Raw genomic sequence first — 18,305 nt, 5'->3', positions numbered from 1 at the left:
GGCACAATCGATACTGTTGCAGTCCAATGTTCTGATCCAGTCAGACAACGTTACGGCAGTAGCGTTTATCAACAAACAGGGTGGCACACGATCCCTGTTGCAGGAGGAAGCGGAAGATATCTTGTCTTGGGCAGAAAAGAATGTGTTATCCTTGAGAGCTGTTCATCTCAAGGGAACACTCAATATGGAGGCTGACAAACTGAGCAGAAGCAGGATTCTGTCATCAGAATGGTCTCTAAAGAAAGATGTTCGCAGACATCATAAAACGATGGGGAACACAGTCAATCGATCTGTTTGCAACAGAAGACCATACCCAGATTCAGAGTTTTTTTCTCTTTCAATCCAAGAGATCAAAGCAGGGGGGTGAATGCTTTAATTCAAGAGTGGAACTTTCCACTTCTGTATGCATTTCCTCCTCTCAATTTGATTCCGGCGGCCATCAGCAAATGGAGAGGTTGTCAAAATCGGATGATTTTCATTGCACCTTGGTGTCCGAGAAGGAGCTGGTTTTCAGCTCTCAGGAGGTTAGCATCAGAAGACCCTTGGAGACATCCTTGCAAGACAGATCTACTGCTGCAAGGGAACCTGTGGCATCCGCATCCAGACATATTGAATCTGTTAGTCTGGATCCTGAATTAGCCTTACTCAAAAAGTTGGGAGTATCTGACAAGGCGGCCTCTACACTGATTACTAGCCGTAAAGAAGTTACTAGGAGGATCTATCTGAAATACCGGAAGACTTTCCATCTTTGGTTATTTGGCTCTAAGTTTGATAGCTTGTCAGTCCCAGCAGTCCTGGATTTTCTCAAGGACGGTTGGGATAAAAATATTTCTGTGAGTACGCTTAAGGTGCAGATTGCTGCCTTATCTGCTTTTTCAGGTATCCCCTTGTCTTCCTCTCCTTTAGTGAGATTTCGGAAGGCTCTATCTAGAAAACTGCCAGTTTACAAGCCATACGTTTCTCCTTGGGATTTATCGTTAGTATTAGAGGGGCTGGTCAAACGTCCCTTTGAGCTGCTAGGGGACAGTTCTTTTAAATTTCTTACATGAAAGACTGTATTTTTACTAGCCATCACTACAGCCAGAAGGGTTAGTGAGCTACAGGCCTTGTCAATGAAAAGTCCTTATTTTCAGGATAAGTTAGTATAACCGATAGATTCAAAGTTTTGTCCAAAAGTTATGTCTAGGTTTCACAGGTCGCAAGATATTATTTTGCCTACCTTCTGTGTGAATCCAAAGTGTGAAAGAGAGGATTTTTCACTCATTAGATGTTAGACGATGTGTTCTGGAATACTTGAGCAGAACTGCAGATGTCAGGAAGATAGATTCCTTATTTGTTTTTTTTTTTCAGATAAAACTGTAGGACAGAGAGCTTCTAAATCTACAATAGCTAATTGGATTAGGTTAGCTATTATAGAAACTTACAGAGTTATGGGAAGTGAGGCTCCTGCCTCTTTTAAAGCTCTCTACTAGAGCTATGGCAGCTTCTTGGGCTAATAATACAGGGGCTTTGCCTGAGCAAATATGTAAAGCAGCAACGTGGTGAAGCTTTTCTACGTTTATCTGTCATTACCGGATTGATGCAATGTCTGCACACGACCAGGCGTTTGGTAGAAAGGTTCTCCAAGCAGTGGTCCCACCCTGAGGTTGTATTGTTAAACAGTTCACCTTTGCCCTGAAGGATTGTAGGAAAAAAAACAAAGTTAGTACCGTTGTTTTGAACAATCCTTCAGGGCAACGATCCCACCCGGGTGTTAATTGTCGGTCTGATAGTTGCACGGTTATGGGTTAGTGGAATGTTCACCTGTCGGTACTTGGCTAAACGCACTGAGGGTGGACTAACCATGTGACTTTTTTATAGGGGAAGTACTGTTCCTGGGAGGAGCGACTTCTCACCTTTGCCCTGAAGGATTGCTAAAAACAACGTTAGCCGGTACTAGCTTTGTTTTTCAAAAGATTTCCAATAGATTGCATTCTGAAATCTATTGGAAATCTGTTCCCAGAGTGTGGCACACATCAGATTCCTGTCAGAATTTATTTGACAGGCATCTGACAGAAATCTATCTGATGGTCGAATCTGTTGTAAATCTATAAATGTATGGCCACCTTAAGACTGTGTGCGGACCCCTCCTTTGGATACGTCTTTATCTTCTCTGACGGTAAAGCTCTCCATTCTTCCTGGCAAAAAGCCTCCACTACTTGTAAATCCTTGGTCTATGTTCCATGAATTGCACATTTGAGGTCTCCCTAGTGTTGCTCAATGACCTTAGGATGAGGAGACTCAGATCACCACTTCAGAATCTTCACTTTATTTTGCTGTAGCCAATGACAGGTCAACTTGGCCTTGTGCTTTGGATCATTGTAGTTGTAGTGTCATCCCATGCTCAGCTTCCTGGCAGAAAAGTGTACATTTTCTTCCGTTATTTTTGATAACTTGCTGAATTCATATTGCCATCAATTCTGACCATATTTCCTGTACACATCCCTAAAACATCAGCGATCCACCACTAGGTTTCACAGTAAATATAGTGTACCTTTTATCATACTGTAGGTCTTGTTGGCTCCTCTCTAAATGTAGTGTTTATGGTTGTCGCCAAAAAGTTCCAATATAGTCTCCTCACTCCAAATGACTTTGTTCCAGAAGGTTTGAGGCTTGTCTCTGTGATGTTTGGCATATTGTAAGTGTAATGGCTTTCTTCTGGCAGCTTGACCACACAACCTATGTTTCTTAAGGTTCTTTCAGAGTCCTGTATTTAACCTGAAGTTATTTGTTGGTTAAAAAAAAAAAAAAAAAAAATCTGGCCGTTGTGGCTGAAATTGTAGTTGGTCTACCTGAACATTGCTTGCTTTCAACAGAACCCATAATTTTCCACTTCTTCATTAGAGTTTGGCCCAGTGCACACCAAAAACCTCTAGCAGATCTGCAACACGCTAGAGGTTTTTCAAGCAGATGTCAGAGCGATTCTAGGCATGTTTAGAGAAGTTTTCTAAACATGCCTAGCGTTTTTTGGAGCGTTTTTGTGTAGCAGATGTCAAATATTGTTACAGTAAAGCTGTTACTGAACAGCTACTGTAACACGCCTGGAAAACCGCTCTGATCTAGCATTTTTTAGAGCAGTTTTTCACTTTCCTATACTTTAACATTGAGGCAGAAACGCCTCAGAAGTCTAAAAAATGCTGCAGCCCCCGAGTTTGCGTTTGTGGAAAAAACGGCCCGCTCTGGTGTGCACCATCCCATTCACTTTCATTAGCCTAGCGGTTTTCCCCCTGCAAGCGTTTTAAAAAACGCTCTAGAACCGCTCTGGTGTGCACCAGCCCTTTGAACACTGCTGATTGGCATTCAATTCCCTGTATATTTCCTTTATCCCTTTTTTATGGAGTTCAACTACTTTTTCCTACAGATCCTATGACAGTTCCTTTGCTTTCCACATGACTTAGAATTCAAAAAACATCAGGACAGCACTGGATGAAAGATGCCAGGGTCTGTCAGGAGTCCAGCAACACATTGACCTTTTATACACACCCACTTATTACAAGCAAATAGATATCAGTTGACGAGGGTTACATTTGATGGCTATTAAAACCGGTTTGTGTCAAGTTGTGTTATCAGTCCAAAACATCAAATTAAATGGCTTCAGCCAACTACTAACCATGAGTGAAAGAAAAGTTTTTTTGAATGGTTAAAGCGGAATATAACCCTGCATTTCAACTTTGCTCTAAAACATTATTTACAGCATATTGTATGCAAAAAGCATTTTTTTTTTTTTTTTTTACTAGACCAGCATTGGAAGGGTTAAACACAGAGGTTTCATGTTCCGTGGAGAGATATGCAGAAGTTCAGATAGATACATTCTATTTAGTTGTATCTATTGATAAACAGTTACACACTCTTTGGCTGTCCTCCAACTCCTTCTCAGTGAGAGAGATGAGTCACATGCCACACTTAGATACATTTTGTTTACATAAATGTATCTATTTCAGGTTCGGATGCGTCTGCAAAAATCTCCAGGAACTTTAAAGCCCTGTGTAACCCTTCCAATGCTGGTCTAGTGAAAAAAAAAAATGCTGGTTGCATATAATATACTGTAAATAATGTTTTAGACTAGAGCAAAGTTGAAATGCAGGGTTATATTCCGCTTTAAGAAATCCTAAATTCTTCCAGGACATGTAAAATTATGAGCACAACTGTACATCCAAGAAAGCGAGTGGAGCAGTTCTGTTACTTTCTGACTTATGAAGGTCGTTTCCACTGGTCAGGAAAGTTTTTGAACTCCTTTCACACTACATGCAGCTGTCTACGCATGCGGCTGTCAAGTTTTTCTGCATGTGAAAATCAATTACCGTATATACTAGAGTATAAGCCGAGATTTTGGGCCCAAAAAAGTGGCCCAAAAGTGGTGGTCTCTGCTTATACACGAGTCTGACAAGTTACTGTGACCCCCACCCCTCTGAGTGCCCCCTCCCGCCGCCACCTCTTCCCCTGCCATAGGCACAGCGAAGAAGTGCGGGGACGGCAGTAACATCTGTGCGATCCGTGCTGCGCCCTCTTCCTGACTGAGCGCATGCTAATTTGCATAGTGAGGTGAGGCCTATCACGCTGCTCTCACCTCCTGTCCGGGCGTCTTTCTGCTTCTCCGGTATTTTCTCTGCCCCCGGCTTTCTCCTCTCCTTATGCCGCTCGTTATCCCTTTCAGCAGCATTGAGCTCCGGTCTCAGGACACAGTGCCCGCGCAGCCAGGAACACTCATAGGCTCATTGCTATGACGCGTGCAGCACATTGTGGGAAGCGCCACTAGATGATGTCATAGCAATGAGACTATGAGCGTCCCTGGCTGCACACTGCCCCAACGAGACCGGAGCTCCATGCTGCTGACAGTGAGAATGAGCAGCATAGGGGATGAAAGAGCTAGAGCAGAGGAACTACCGGAGACACGGAAAGAGGCCCGGACAGGAGGTAAGAGCAGTGCGATAGGCCTCACCTCACTATGCAAATTTAGCATGCGCTTAGTCAGGAAGAGGGGGCAGCACGGGCCACACAGTTATCACTACTGTGCCCCCACTGCTCTGTTGTGGCTAGTGGAGGGAGGGGGCACTCAGAGGAGGGCCAGTTAGCATGCACTATGCCATGGTTGTGGGCATCATGGCAGAAAGCTCACAAAGTATCACCACTGTACCCCACTGCTCTGTATTGTGCCTATGGTAGTAGGGGGAGGTGCACTCAGAGGGGGGAGCAATTAGCATGACTGCCACGGAGGGGGGGCAGCATGGCACAAAGCCCACCCAGCTGTCACCCCTGTTTACCCACGGCTCCATTGTGCCTATGGTGGGGTAGAGGGGACACTCAGAGGGGTGCCAGTTAGCATACACTCTGCCATGGAGGAGAGGGGGGCAGCATGGCACAAAGCCCACACCGCTATCACCACTGTGCCCTCCCTGCTCTGTTGTGCCTATGGTGGGGGGGGGGGGGTAGGGGCCACTCAGTTGAATCAGTAGCTGGAGCATTTCCTATCCTCGGCTTATACACTGTCAATAATATTTCCCAATTTTTTTAGGGAAAACTTGGGGGTCGGCTTATACTCTGGTCAGCTTATACTCGAGTATATCTTAGTTGATGGTTGGTTAGTTTGCCAAAGATCTAAATTCAAGGTCATTTTTCAGTGTCCAGGACCAGCAGGCTATATTCTGACTAATTCATGACTATTCATTGTTAGCAGCTTACTGTGTATTTATGTATTGCTGATATTTTCTGCCTTGTTTTTGCACAGCACAGTCATGTTGCTATTTTCCAGAGGCACTCACAATCTAATCTATCATATAGTATTTACATAGCACTGACCTGTTTTGCAACATATGTTTCAATTGCAATTATGATCATAAATACTTCCACTTCAGTTAACAATCATCCATGTATTTGGGCTAAAAAAAATGTATTGTGTATGGCTACCTTTACAGCTCATGTTTATCAATGGGCTGGTTTCCATCTAATCTGTTTATTTATTTTTTTACTTCTAAGAAAAAACTGACAGCTTTTTTTTTTTTTTTTTTTTTGTGTGTGCGCCATCTTCCATGTTGCTGTACAGTGGGGCAAACAAGCAAGGGTACACATAGATAGATAGATAGAGAGATAGAGAGATAGAGAGATATAGAGATGTATATTGTATACAGTGGGTTGCAAAAGTATTTGACCCCCTTCAAGTTTTCCACATCTTGTCACATTGCTGCCACAAACGTGCATCGATTTTATTGGAATTCCACATGAAAGACCAATACACAGTAGTGTACACGTGAGAAGTGGAACGAAAATCATACATGATTCCAAAACATTTTTTACAAATAACTGCAAAGTGGGGTGTGCGTAATTATTCGGCCCCCTGAGTCAATACTTTGTAGAACCACCTTTTGCTGCAATTACAGCTGCCAGTCTTTTACAGAATGTCTCTACCAGCTTTGCACATCTAGAGACTGAAATCCTTGCCCATTCTTCTTTGCAAAACCGCTCCAGCTCAGTCAAATTAGATGGACAGCGTTTGTGAAAAGCAGTTTTCAGATCTTGCCACAGATTCTCGATTGGATTTAGATCTGGACTTTGACTGTGCCATTCTAACACATAGACATGTTTTGTTTTAAACCATTCCATTGTTGCCCTGGCTTTATGTTTAGGGTCATTGTCCTGCTGGAAGGTGAACCTCCGACCCAGTCTCAAGTCTTTTGCAGTCTCCAAGAGGTTTTCTTCCAAGTTTGCCCTGTATTTGGCTCCATCCATCTTCCCAACAACTCTGACCAGCTTCCCTGTCCCTGCTGAAGAGATGCACCCCCCGAGCATAATGCTGCCACCACCATATTTGACAGTGGGGATGGTGTGTTCAGAGTGATGTGCGGTGTTAGTTTTCCGCCACACATAGCGTTTTGCATTTTGGCCAAAAAGTTCCATTTTGGTCTCATCTGACCAGAGCACCTTCTTCCACATGTTTGCTGTGTCCCCCACATGGCTTGTGGCAAACTGCAAACGGGACTTCTTATGCTTTCTGTTAACAATGCCTTTCTTCTTGCCACTCTTCCATAAAGGCCAACTTTGTACAGTGCATGACTAATAGTTGTCCTATGGACAGAGTCTCCTACCTGAGCTGTAGATCTCTGCAGCTCGTCTAGAGTCACCATGGGCCTCTTGACTGCATTTCTGATCAGCGCTCTCCTTGTTCGGCCTGTGAGTTTAGGTGGATGGCCTTGTCTTGGTAGGTTTACAGTTGTGCCATACTCCTTCCATTTCTGAATGATCGCTTGAACAGTGCTCCGTGGGATGTTCAAGGCTTTGGAAATCTTTTTGTAGCCTAAGCCTGCTTTAAATTTCTCATTAACTTGATCCCTGACCTGTCTTGTGTGTTCTTTGGACTTCACAGTGTTGTTGCTCACAATATTCTCTTAGACAACCTCTGAGGCCCTCACAGAGCAGCTGTTTTTGTACTGACATTAGATTACACACAGGTGCACTCTATTTAGTCATTAGCACTCATCAGGCAATGTCTATAGGCAACTGACTGCACTCAGGTCAAAGGGGGCACTTCTCATGTGTACACCACTTTGTGCTTGTGTAGGTCTTTCATGTGGAAATCCAATAAAATTGATTCATGTTTGTGGCAGTAATATGACAAAATGTGGAAAACTTCAAGGGGGCCGAATACTTTTGCAACCCACTGTGTGTGTGTGTGTATACACACACACGCATTTCTTGCTGCGCTCTTCACAATCGACCTAAAGAAAAAAAAGTCTGACAATAGAGTAATTCTGTTACGTATATAGCACGCAGTGCACAACAAAGTGGCGGTGACAGGTGTCTCACAGTGATGGAACATTCCACTCCCATATCATGTATTTGTTCACTGGATAATCACCACCTTAAAACCAGGTGGATCTAGCTTATAAGGCAATTGAGGCTCCTCTGGTTGCCACACGCCAAATTCAGGGTCAAAACAACCAGCTTCCACAAACGTTCTTCAAAACTCCAGTTTTAATTCCATCTCAAAGTATAAACCAAAACACATAATGGCTTCAGCCCGCAAAGAATGTATTGCACTTACCAGATGGATTTTATCTGGCACATACAGAGCTTTCTCAGGATCCACCCAGGCACTAGATCTGCAGGGAGGGGCGGCATCCTGCTATCTTTGGGCTATGGTAGAATGGATGGTAGAAGCTTGTTACTTTCTGCTTGTGCTGGCTCTGGCCTACGTGTTTCGTTCAATAGACTCATCAGGGGCTCGGCTGCTACCATCCGTAACTTGGATCCCTGCCCGTGGATGAGCGGACAGACACCGGGATGCCACCCTTCCTGCAGACCTAGTGCCTGGGATGCATAAAATACAAAAATGCATGATTGACATTCTAGTATACTATTATTTATGTATTGTATTTATAAAGCGCCAACATATTACGCATCGCTGGACATTAATTTAGGTTACAGACAATATTTAGGGGTGACATACAGCAATATGACAATACAGGGATACATGCAAACCGATCACACAGCACAGTATGAGTACAAGGTAATGCTTAGTCAGTCACTGTATGGAGCATGGAGATTAGGCAAGTTAGGTTCACTCAAATGCATAGCATGGATTTACAGTAATGGAGGTGCATGATCAGGTAGGACACAAAAGGAGGAGGACCCTGCCCAAAGGCTTACAATCTAGAGGGAGAGGTAAGGACACGAAAGGTAGGGGACCAGAGTTTAGCTGTGGGTTTAGAGCACTTGTGAGGGGTAGTAGACCAGAGTGAAAAGGTGAGTTAGTGGGATTAAAGGTCTCACTCACAAAGAAAAATTGCACAAACTGGGTTTATTTAGCTTGGGGGAAAAAGACAACTGAGAGGTGACCTGATTAACATGTATAAATACATTAGAGGCAATACTAAAGCTTGGACAAATGATCTGTTAACCTCCTTGCCGGTCTAATTAATCCGGCAAGGAGGCAGTGCAGCACTTTTCTATTTATTTTTTTAAATCATGTAGCGAGCCCAGGACTCGCTACATGATAGCCGCTGAGCTGCGGCATCCCCCCACCCACGATCAGAGTAAGCAGGAAATCCCGTTCAGAACGGGATTTCCTGCAGGGCTTCCCCGGTCGCCATGGCGACGGGGCGGGATGACGTCACCGACGTCGGGACGTCACAGGGAATCCCGATCCGCCCCTCAGCGCTGCCTGGCACTGATTGGCCAGGCTGCGCAGGGGGGGGGGGGGGGGGGGGGCTGCGTGGCGGGTAGCGGCGAATCGGCGGCGATCATGTACTACACGCAGCTAGCAAAGTGCTAGCTGCGTGTAGGAAAAAAAATATGCAAAACGGCCCAGCGGGGCCTGAGAAATCCTCCTGCGCAGGTTACCCCGAGCTGAGCTCGGGATAACCGGCAAGGAGGTTAATGGAGGGAAAAAAGTTGTTTGCCATCAATTTGGAAAGGGGTCCTTTACAGTGAGTGGTTAAAATCTGGAATATCTTGCCTCAGAAGTAATTATGGCAACTACTTTATCTGCATTCAAAGTGGAATAAAACTCCTACATAACGTTTAATAAAAACTGGTTTTCCTACTTTCTTACCCATTCAGTTGCCATATTTGCTTTTGGGCACAAGTAATATTGCCTGTTCACAAAGTACAGTTTATCTGCTCTGAAAGATGCCATTGCATTTTAGTCATAAACCTGAATATATAAATACAGCAATACTAGCTAACTAGGGAAAATTTCTCATCGGTCTGTCAGTACAGTTCTGTTTCACCTCTTGGCTGGCTGTATCTAATTGGAACAATGATAAATGTAAACAAAAGATAATGTTATCACCGCTGCAGATGTGGATCACAAGCTAAAGGATCTTGCCACACAGCTGTGTTTAACTGTTTAAAGTAGTGGCATGATAGTGTAATGGTTAAGGGCTCTGCCTCTGACACAAGAGACCTGGGTTCGAATCTCTGCTCTGCTCTGCCTGTTCAGTAAGCCTGCACCTATTCAGTAGGAGATCTTGGGAAAGTCTGCCTAGCAGTCCTAGTCCTAGTAGTCCTAGTGACTGCAGCTCTGGCGCTTTGAGTCTGCCAGGAGAAAAGCGCGATATAAATGTTCTGTGTTTGTTTGTTAAATGATGTTCTGCTACATTTTTTTTTTTATGGTAGGTTTAACCACTTCAGGACCACAGTGCTAAACCCCCCTAAAGACCAGGCTATTTTTTGCTAAAAGGGCCAAAGCTTTAAGGCCAAGCTGCAGGACCACACATGAGGGATTTCCCTCCACCCCTTTTCCCCCCCACCAACAGAGCTCTCTGTTGGTGGGGTTTAATCGCCCCCCCCCCCCCCCCCCCCCCGTTGTTTATTATTTCTAAAATAAATATTTAGATTCAGATTTTTAATCTTTACTGCATGCTGCTTTTTTTAATCAGTTTTTCTGTTGAATGTATTCAAGGAAAATCGGAATTGAGAATCAGAAAACGGATTTGCAGTGTGCAGGGAGCCTTAGAGTAGTTAAGGCTGTAAATCTTTTAGAGCAAAGACTAAATGCAGAGTTTCAGACCACTTTAAGGAGGCTTCAGTGCTTTCTTGGCATTGAAGGGCATACACGGGTATGTTTACTAGGTCTTTCCAGGCAGAGCTATCTTTTTAACTAAACGACTTGTGTAGCAAAAATAGAAATAAAATAAACTGTTAAATACATGTGTAATAGTTACGGTCAGGGCTGTGGAGACAGTAGCACTTAAAGGAATAGTCAGGCAAAAAAAAAAAAAAATTCACTTACCTGGGGCTTCTACCAGCCCCATGCATCCATCCTGTGCCCTCGTAGTCACTCACTGCTGCTCCAATCCCCTGCCGCCAGCTAGTTTCGTTTTTGCCGACCTCGGGGTCGGCGGGCCGCATTGCGTACATTTTTACGCATTCCCACTGGAGCAGGAACATTAACATATACATTTTGATGCGTTAGTGATGCAACGCGTAAAAATGTAAGCAATCTTGGTTGTCAGTAACATACATTGGTGAACAAAAATGTTAAACTACATTTTAATTCTGCATTATAGATTGTGAGACCCAGCAAAGTACACCAGAAGAGAAAAGGCCAGCACTTCAGACCACTAACCCTGAGGACTCTCCTTTCAACAGAGCCACCACAAAGCGGACACCTAGCAGAACGTACACACGCAAAAGACTGATCACGTGACACTCTGCTATAGTGTTTGGACTGTTCATTGTAACTTTGTTCCCAGAACAGCTGCTAACACATCCACTATTCACATTTTGTGTTGTTCCAGAATGCATTTCATGAATACTTACTACCGAAGTCTGCTGAAACCTAAATACTTTTGAAAGATGTCAGAGATGGCTTGTATAGATGAAAGTGCTTGTTAGAGGAATGATATAGCAGGTGTGTATTTTTATCTGCAGCACTGTGGTTTTACCTGGACATGGGGGCTGTAGAGTCACATTCTACATGCCAGTGAAATCTTTTTTTGACCATGCAGTTAAGGTCAAATCATCTAGTTTGGACATTCTCTGTTTGCAATGGAATTTCTCAAGACTCTTATGTGCAACGGAAACAAAGGTTTTAAAAATGAAAAGATAAAATATTTTTACTCCAATTGTTTTCTTTTAGCTCACCTCAGTACTTTGCTCTCTATTGATATGTGGCGCAATTGCTGCTAAAGTCTGACTCTAGCCATCACTTCGCTATACCCATGAATGCTTTTACACATTCTTACCACAGGCAAAAAATCCAGTGCATGGCCCTTCCGGTGTTTTATAGCAGCAGGAATGAGTTGGGGCATTATCTTTGTATGTGCTGTATCCACTGATCATTTGTTGTCAGTTTCTCCTGTATTGGGAGGCCTCTAAGAGGTGCCCAGTGCCTTTGTGTGGTCTGTGGGGAGGCGTCAACTCAATTCATCTGTCACATGTTTTCTGTCATCAAATTGCTGTTGGTTTGTATGTATGTAAAAAAAAATGTATAACATCTTTCTATGTGTCTGTTTTTGTTAATGTTTTGTTTGTACAAATTTTGTATATGAAATGAATATCGTTTTAAGGTACTTTTGTATTAATAAACCGTAAATCCTGAGTATTTTTATGCCCTTTATTCAAGTTGTTTTCTATGTGATTGGGATGGGTGCATAGCTGAAGAAATACATTTTATACACAGAATTGTGCTGACCAGGAAGCTGTTAGGGGGTAATGGCCATTTTTAAAATGGAGGACGAAGAAATCCATTGAGCACAGTGGACAAATGGGACGCAGGAGAGGAGAAAGAGATTGAGTAGTAGATTATACAGGAGGTGAGTATGACCTTGTGTATGGTTATTTTGACTTTTTATTTTCAGTTCAGGTTCTCTTTAAGCCTCGCACACAATGTAGATAGATCTCTGCTGAGGAGACCATCTTGGCTAAGAAGGTAGCTTGTGTTCAAGTGTCCCCTAAGCTTGCCAGATATTATTATTCCCTTTCTTACCACATCCACTGAAATCTGCTCCATTATGTGCTACACCGCTGTCCCTCCTCCCGCTAAGGGAACACCTTAGCATGTGTCTGTAAAGCACTTGTTCCGCGCCCTGTCACCTGCGGGATCAAGCTTTACAAAATATTTTTGTTTGTTCTAGGTTAAACCTGAAGACTCAAGTTAGCTCAGTGTAATTTTGTGTTCTTAAAACAAGGTATTTGCAATAATTCGGCTTGAAGTGTGCAACTGGTTTCCCACAGTGCATCACTACTGAATATGCAAATTATCTCTATGTCCCTAAAGCCAGGCATCCAGAACCCCTGGTGTATAGCAAGGTTATAGCTTTTAAATTTTACAGAGCTGCATCAATCCTACAAGCACAAAAATCTTAGCCAGGTGAGAGCATTGCCCTACATTTGATTAAGTTAAGTTTGATTAATAAATTGTAGGTCATTCTAAGTAGGTTTGTCAGCTCTATTTATAAAACATTGTCGCTGAAGGATCTAACACTTTGCTATCTCAGAGCTTTTAGGGTCAAAATGACTACAACTCAAGTGTAGAACTGGAAGGACCCGTCTTGAGAGGCCCGAGGTCGCCCCTGCACGTTTTTGGGGTTGGTGGTTCTGCATCGCCGCTTTTTCTGGGCATGCAGCCCTCGCTTACTCCAGGCGCTTTCTGTACTCAAGAGGTGGCCAAGAAGGCACAGAACATTTATATCCTGTTTTTCTTCTGGCTCACTCAGCACCAGAGCTGCAGCTACTTAAGGGCCCATTCACACTAGAGCATTTTGCCGGCGATGGGCCCGTTCTCACTTGGGCGATTTGGGTTAATCGCCGGCGATTAATGTAAATCGGCAAACGCAAGCACGTAGCCTGCACAATTTTCAGGCGATTTCCTGGCAATCACGTTTAGTGCTATAGAAGCGCTATTTGCGATCGTGGAAAATCGCCCCCAAGTGTGAATGCCGACTTTTTTTTGGGGGGGCCGTTAATCGACAAAAAAAAGCCAGAGCAAAACGCTAGCAAAAGCACTAGCGTTTTGCAAGTGTGAATGGTGCCTAAGGCTTTTTCCACGGGCAACAGGATCATTAGGTAGGCTTACCCAAAATCAAAAGAAGCGATTTTTTTTTTTTCCCCCCCTCTAAAGCTGAGCACTAACCACAAGACCAGTAGAACATAGATCAGGGAATTTACGGTGACCCCATGAGTGAGCGTTTCCCAATTCATCTTCTGTGAGAACAACAGGACAAGTGTGGTACTCGGGAGTCTACGGGGTTTGGATCGATCGTCCAGGATGTGATCATTCATGACTGTTGCAATCGCTGTATTTCATGACAAAAAAGTTTGTTCAATCACGAGAATCTACCCAGTGTCACAAAAACATTGTTCGTTGTGAAAAATAGTTGCCATAAAAATCGCATTGATGGTACACACCTTAATCGAGGTGTGTGTGGGGGTTTCTCTATCTAGCCCGATTCACAAACCAGGAAGGTCGGTTAGCTGAGCAGTTATTGATTATAGAACAATGGCAGCACCAATTCCTTCTGTCTACTACAGGATCTTCCAAAAATTTGCATTTGAACCTGGATTTGCCTCAGAATAGAGGTTAGCATTGTTTTGAAATACTGAAAAGCTGCAACAGAATAATACTGGTGATTGATGTAAAAAGTACAACTTTAATAACATAAACTCTCCCCACCGTCAGTAACAGCCATTTAGATCACGCAGAGATCTTATCACTAAAAGTGCCCATAAACAATACAATTGCTGGGATGATTGATTGAAGATGACCTGTTGTGACCAATAATGGATGAAAAACTGCTAACCGATTGCCTTGTGCAACAAGGAAGCCTATACTACTGGTACTGTTTTCATGAAATTTAATACTTTTGACCTTTTAATGTTATTAATTTACTCTAACATTTCAGCATAAATGTAAAGACCGAATCTGACTGTAGTTTATTACAATAGTTTAGTAAGGATACAGCTGTTTTAAGGTAACAGTATACCAATATCTGAGTCCAGCATATAGCTGTTGCAGAGCAAGCAAACAGTTCTTTGGAAATGCATTAACTGCCTGAAAATTTCCATTACATTATCATCAAAAATTAGTTTTAGGTTCGATACATACCTAAGTAGAAGAAAGACTCTGAATACCATAGAGCCTTCCTGGTTCTTGGTCTGTCACATTGTTTCTGCACCATACCCAGTTAGTTATTCGTACTGCCAGGTCTCTGGAACTCCCGAGGCAGCCTTCGGAACTTCACGTCTCTGAGAAGTTTTAATAATGCCTCTTTCCCTCCTGTTTTCCCCTCCCACACCTCTGTTCCTTTTTGGTCAATATTTCTCATGCTGAGACAATGCACTTTCTATGGTGAAGGGCGGGTTTATCAGGCAGAGGAGAGTAAGGGCCCATTCACACTAGAAGCGCGATTGATTAGCAGTTTTAAAATTGCTCCCATTCACTTCCATTAAAAATTGCGGAAAAATGGCAGCGATTTTCACGTACACGACAATGAAATCTCAGCGATTTTTACCACAATTTTAATGAAAGTGAATGGGAGCGATTTTAAAAACGCTAATCAACCGCAAAACGCTCAGAAAAGTGCTTCTAGTGTGAATGGGCCCTAAGGGCAGGAAATAATAATAATCTGAACATTTATATAGCGCTTTTCTCCTGTCGGACTCAAAGCGCTCAAGAGCTGCAGGGAGTCTTGCCTTGAACTCCTTAAATAACAGGATTGGCTTCAAAATACCCACACTTTTCAGACGCATTAAGCGAGTTTAGATGCGTTTTTTTTTTTGAGGGAATGCGTATTAGATGCGTATTATGATGCGTATTTGATGCGGAGTTCTAAGTCTAAGGTGTATAAATATAGAAATAAAAAGACCAACAGATGTTTGTGAATAAATATGTGTTTATTTTAAGATCATTATGTGATATAAAAGGTCAGGTGTACAGGTCCTTCTTTCTTTTATTCATATATCTGTTAAACAAAGTATGTTTTATGTATACAGTGTCTTGTTTTTATACATATATGTCTGTGACATATGTTTAATTTTTGAAAAAATTCCAATAAAAATGATTGAAACAAAAATACCCACACTTAAAATGGGAAATGCAGAGAAGGAATTTCTCTTTTTTTACTGTAGGAAAATCGCTAAAATCAAAACGTGGACAGTGCAATACATATGTTATGTAAGTAGAGCAAGTATTTATTTACATATATATGTGTTTGTTTGTTTTCTGAGATAGTATAGCTGACATCTCCTCTTTAACCACTTGAGGACCTAGGGCTTTCTACCCCTTAAGGACCGGCCACTTTTTTTCCATTCAGACCACTGCAGCTTTCACGGTTTATTGCTCGCTCATACAACCTACCACCTAAATGAATTTTGGCTCCTTTTCTTGTCACTAATAAAGCTTTCTTTTGGTGCTATTTGATTGCTCCTGCGATTTTTACTTTTTATTATATTCATCAAAAAAGACATGAATTTTGGCAAAAAAAAGATTTTTTTAACTTTCTGTGCGGACATTTTTCAAATAAAGTAAAATTTCTGTATACATGCAGCGCGAAAAATGTGGACAAACATGTTTTTGATAAAAAAAAAAAAACATTCATTGTATATTTATTGGTTTGGGTAAAAGTTATAGCGTTTACAAACTATGGTGCAAAAAGTGAATTTTCCCATTTTCAAGCATCTATGACTTTTCTGACCCCCTGTCATGTTTCATGAGGGGCTAGAATTCCAGGATAGTATAAATACCCCCCAAATTACCCCATTTTGGAAAGAAGACATCCCAAAGTATTCACTGAGAGGCATAGTGAGTTCATAGAAGATATTATTTTTTGTCACAAGTAAGCGGAAAATGACACTTTGTGACAAAAAAAAAAGTTTCCATTTCTTCTAACTTGCGACAAAAAAAATGAAATCTGCCACGGACTCACCATGCCCCTCTCTGAATACCTTGAAGGGTCTACTTTCCAAAATGGGGTCATTTGTGGGGTGTGTTTACTGTCCTGACATTTTGGGGGGTGCTAAATTGTAAGCACCCCTGTAAAGCCTAAAGGTGCTCATTGGACTTTGGACCCCTTAGCGCAGTTAGGCTGCAAAAAAGTGCCACACGTGGTATTGCCGTACTCAGGAGAAGTAGTATGTGTTTTGGGGTGTATTTTTACACATACCCATGCCGGGTGGGAGAAATATCTCTGTAAATGACAATTTGTTGTTTTTTTTTTACACACAATTGTCCATTTACAGAGATCTTTCTCCCACTCAGCATGGGTATGTGTAAAAATACACCCCAAAACACATTATACTACTTCTCCTGAGTACGGCGATACTACGTGTGGCACTTTTTTGCACCCTAACTGCGCTAAAGGGCCCAAAGTCCAATGAGTACCTTTAGGATTTCACAGGTCATTTTGAGAAATTTCGTTTCAAGACTACTCCTCACGGTTTAGGGCCCCTAAAATGCCAGGGCAGTATAGGAACCCCACAAATGACCCCATTTTAGAAAGGAGACACCCCAACGTATTCCGTTAGTAGTATGGTGAGTTCATAGAAGATTTTATTTTTTGTCACAAACTAGCGGAAAATGACACTTTGTGAAAAAACACAATTAAAATCAATTTCCGCTAACTTGTGACAAAAAATAAAATCTTCTATGAACTCGCCATACTACTAACGGAATACCTTGGGGTGTCTTCTTTCTAAAATGGGGTCATTTGTGGGGTTCCTATACTGCCCTGGCATTTTAGGGGCCCTAAACCGTGAGGAGTAGTCTTGAAAAGAAATTTCTCAAAATGACCTGTGAAATCCTAAAGGTACTCATTGGGCTTTGGGCCCTTTAGCGCAGTTAAGGTGCAAAAAAGTGCCACACATGTGGTATCGCCGTACTCGGGAGAAGTAGTACAATGGCCACAAAAGTGCTGTCGGGAAGGTAAAGTCGAGCGGGGAAACACCGCTGTCGGTATTTCCGCCTTCAGGGTGGTAATTCATAAAAATTTTGCTAGTTGTGACAAGAGTGCGGAGATATTCCGCTGTAGGCAGGCGTTAGGCTGTCGGGAGACATGCGGAAACAGGAGAAGCAGGCGGAATCCCTCCGTGCGGTGTTCTCTCTGCAGCTGCTTGGGAGGTCTGTCCCATTCACTGCAATGTATTCCGCACGCTTCTCGCCACATCAGAGGTAGCGGTAATACCCGTCCGCATACCGCTACCTCTAATCTTTATGAATTGACTACTTGTTACTTTTGCTATGATAATCACCGCGCAAGGCGGTGATTTATCACTCTGCTCGCGAAAGTCGGCTTTTCATGCGGAAAAAGCCTTTATGAATAAAGATTCTGCTGTGTGGTCGGTAAAGTATGCCGTTTTCAGCATTCCCGCATGCGGGAATGCTTTATGAATCGAGGCCAATGTGTTTTGGGGTGTATTTTTACACATACCCATGCTGGGTGGGAGAAACACCTCTGTAAATTTAGATTTTTTTTTTATTTTTTTACACACAATTGTCCATTTACAGCGGTATTTCTCCCACCCAGCATGGGTATGTGTAAAAATACACCCCAAAACACATTGTACTACTTCTCCCGAGTACGGCGATACCACATGTGTGGCACTTTTTTGCACCCTAACTGCACTAAAGGGCCCAAAGTCCAATGAGTACCTTTAGGATTTCACAGGTCATTTTTGTTTCAAGACTACTCCTCACGGTTTAGGGCCCCTAAAATGCCAGGGCAGTATAGGAACCCCACTAATGACCCCATTTTAGAAAGAAGACACCCCAAGGTATTCCGTTAGGAGTATGGTGAGTTCATAGAAGATTTTATTTTTTTGTCACAAGTTAGCGG

At 42.7% G+C, this 18,305-nt stretch overlaps 1 protein-coding gene across 2 annotated transcripts in view; it reads left to right on the top strand.

The window, feature by feature from the left end:
* TICRR (TOPBP1 interacting checkpoint and replication regulator) overlaps window positions 1-12,071 on the top strand; it is an 88,358-nt gene extending 76,287 nt beyond the window's left edge. For both annotated transcript variants that reach the window (XM_068275197.1, XM_068275196.1), the window contains exon 22: window positions 11,043-12,071. In XM_068275197.1, coding sequence (XP_068131298.1) covers window positions 11,043-11,182 — 140 coding nt within the window. In that variant the 3' untranslated portion in view covers window positions 11,183-12,071. The remainder of the gene's footprint in view (window positions 1-11,042) is intronic.
* The last annotated feature ends 6,234 nt before the right edge of the window (window positions 12,072-18,305 follow it).

This window comes from Hyperolius riggenbachi, chromosome 3, assembly GCF_040937935.1.
Source record: "Hyperolius riggenbachi isolate aHypRig1 chromosome 3, aHypRig1.pri, whole genome shotgun sequence".
Classification (NCBI taxonomy): domain Eukaryota; kingdom Metazoa; phylum Chordata; class Amphibia; order Anura; family Hyperoliidae; genus Hyperolius; species Hyperolius riggenbachi.
Note: the sequence above shows the minus strand (reverse complement) of the source record. Positions and strands in the feature narration are given on the sequence as shown.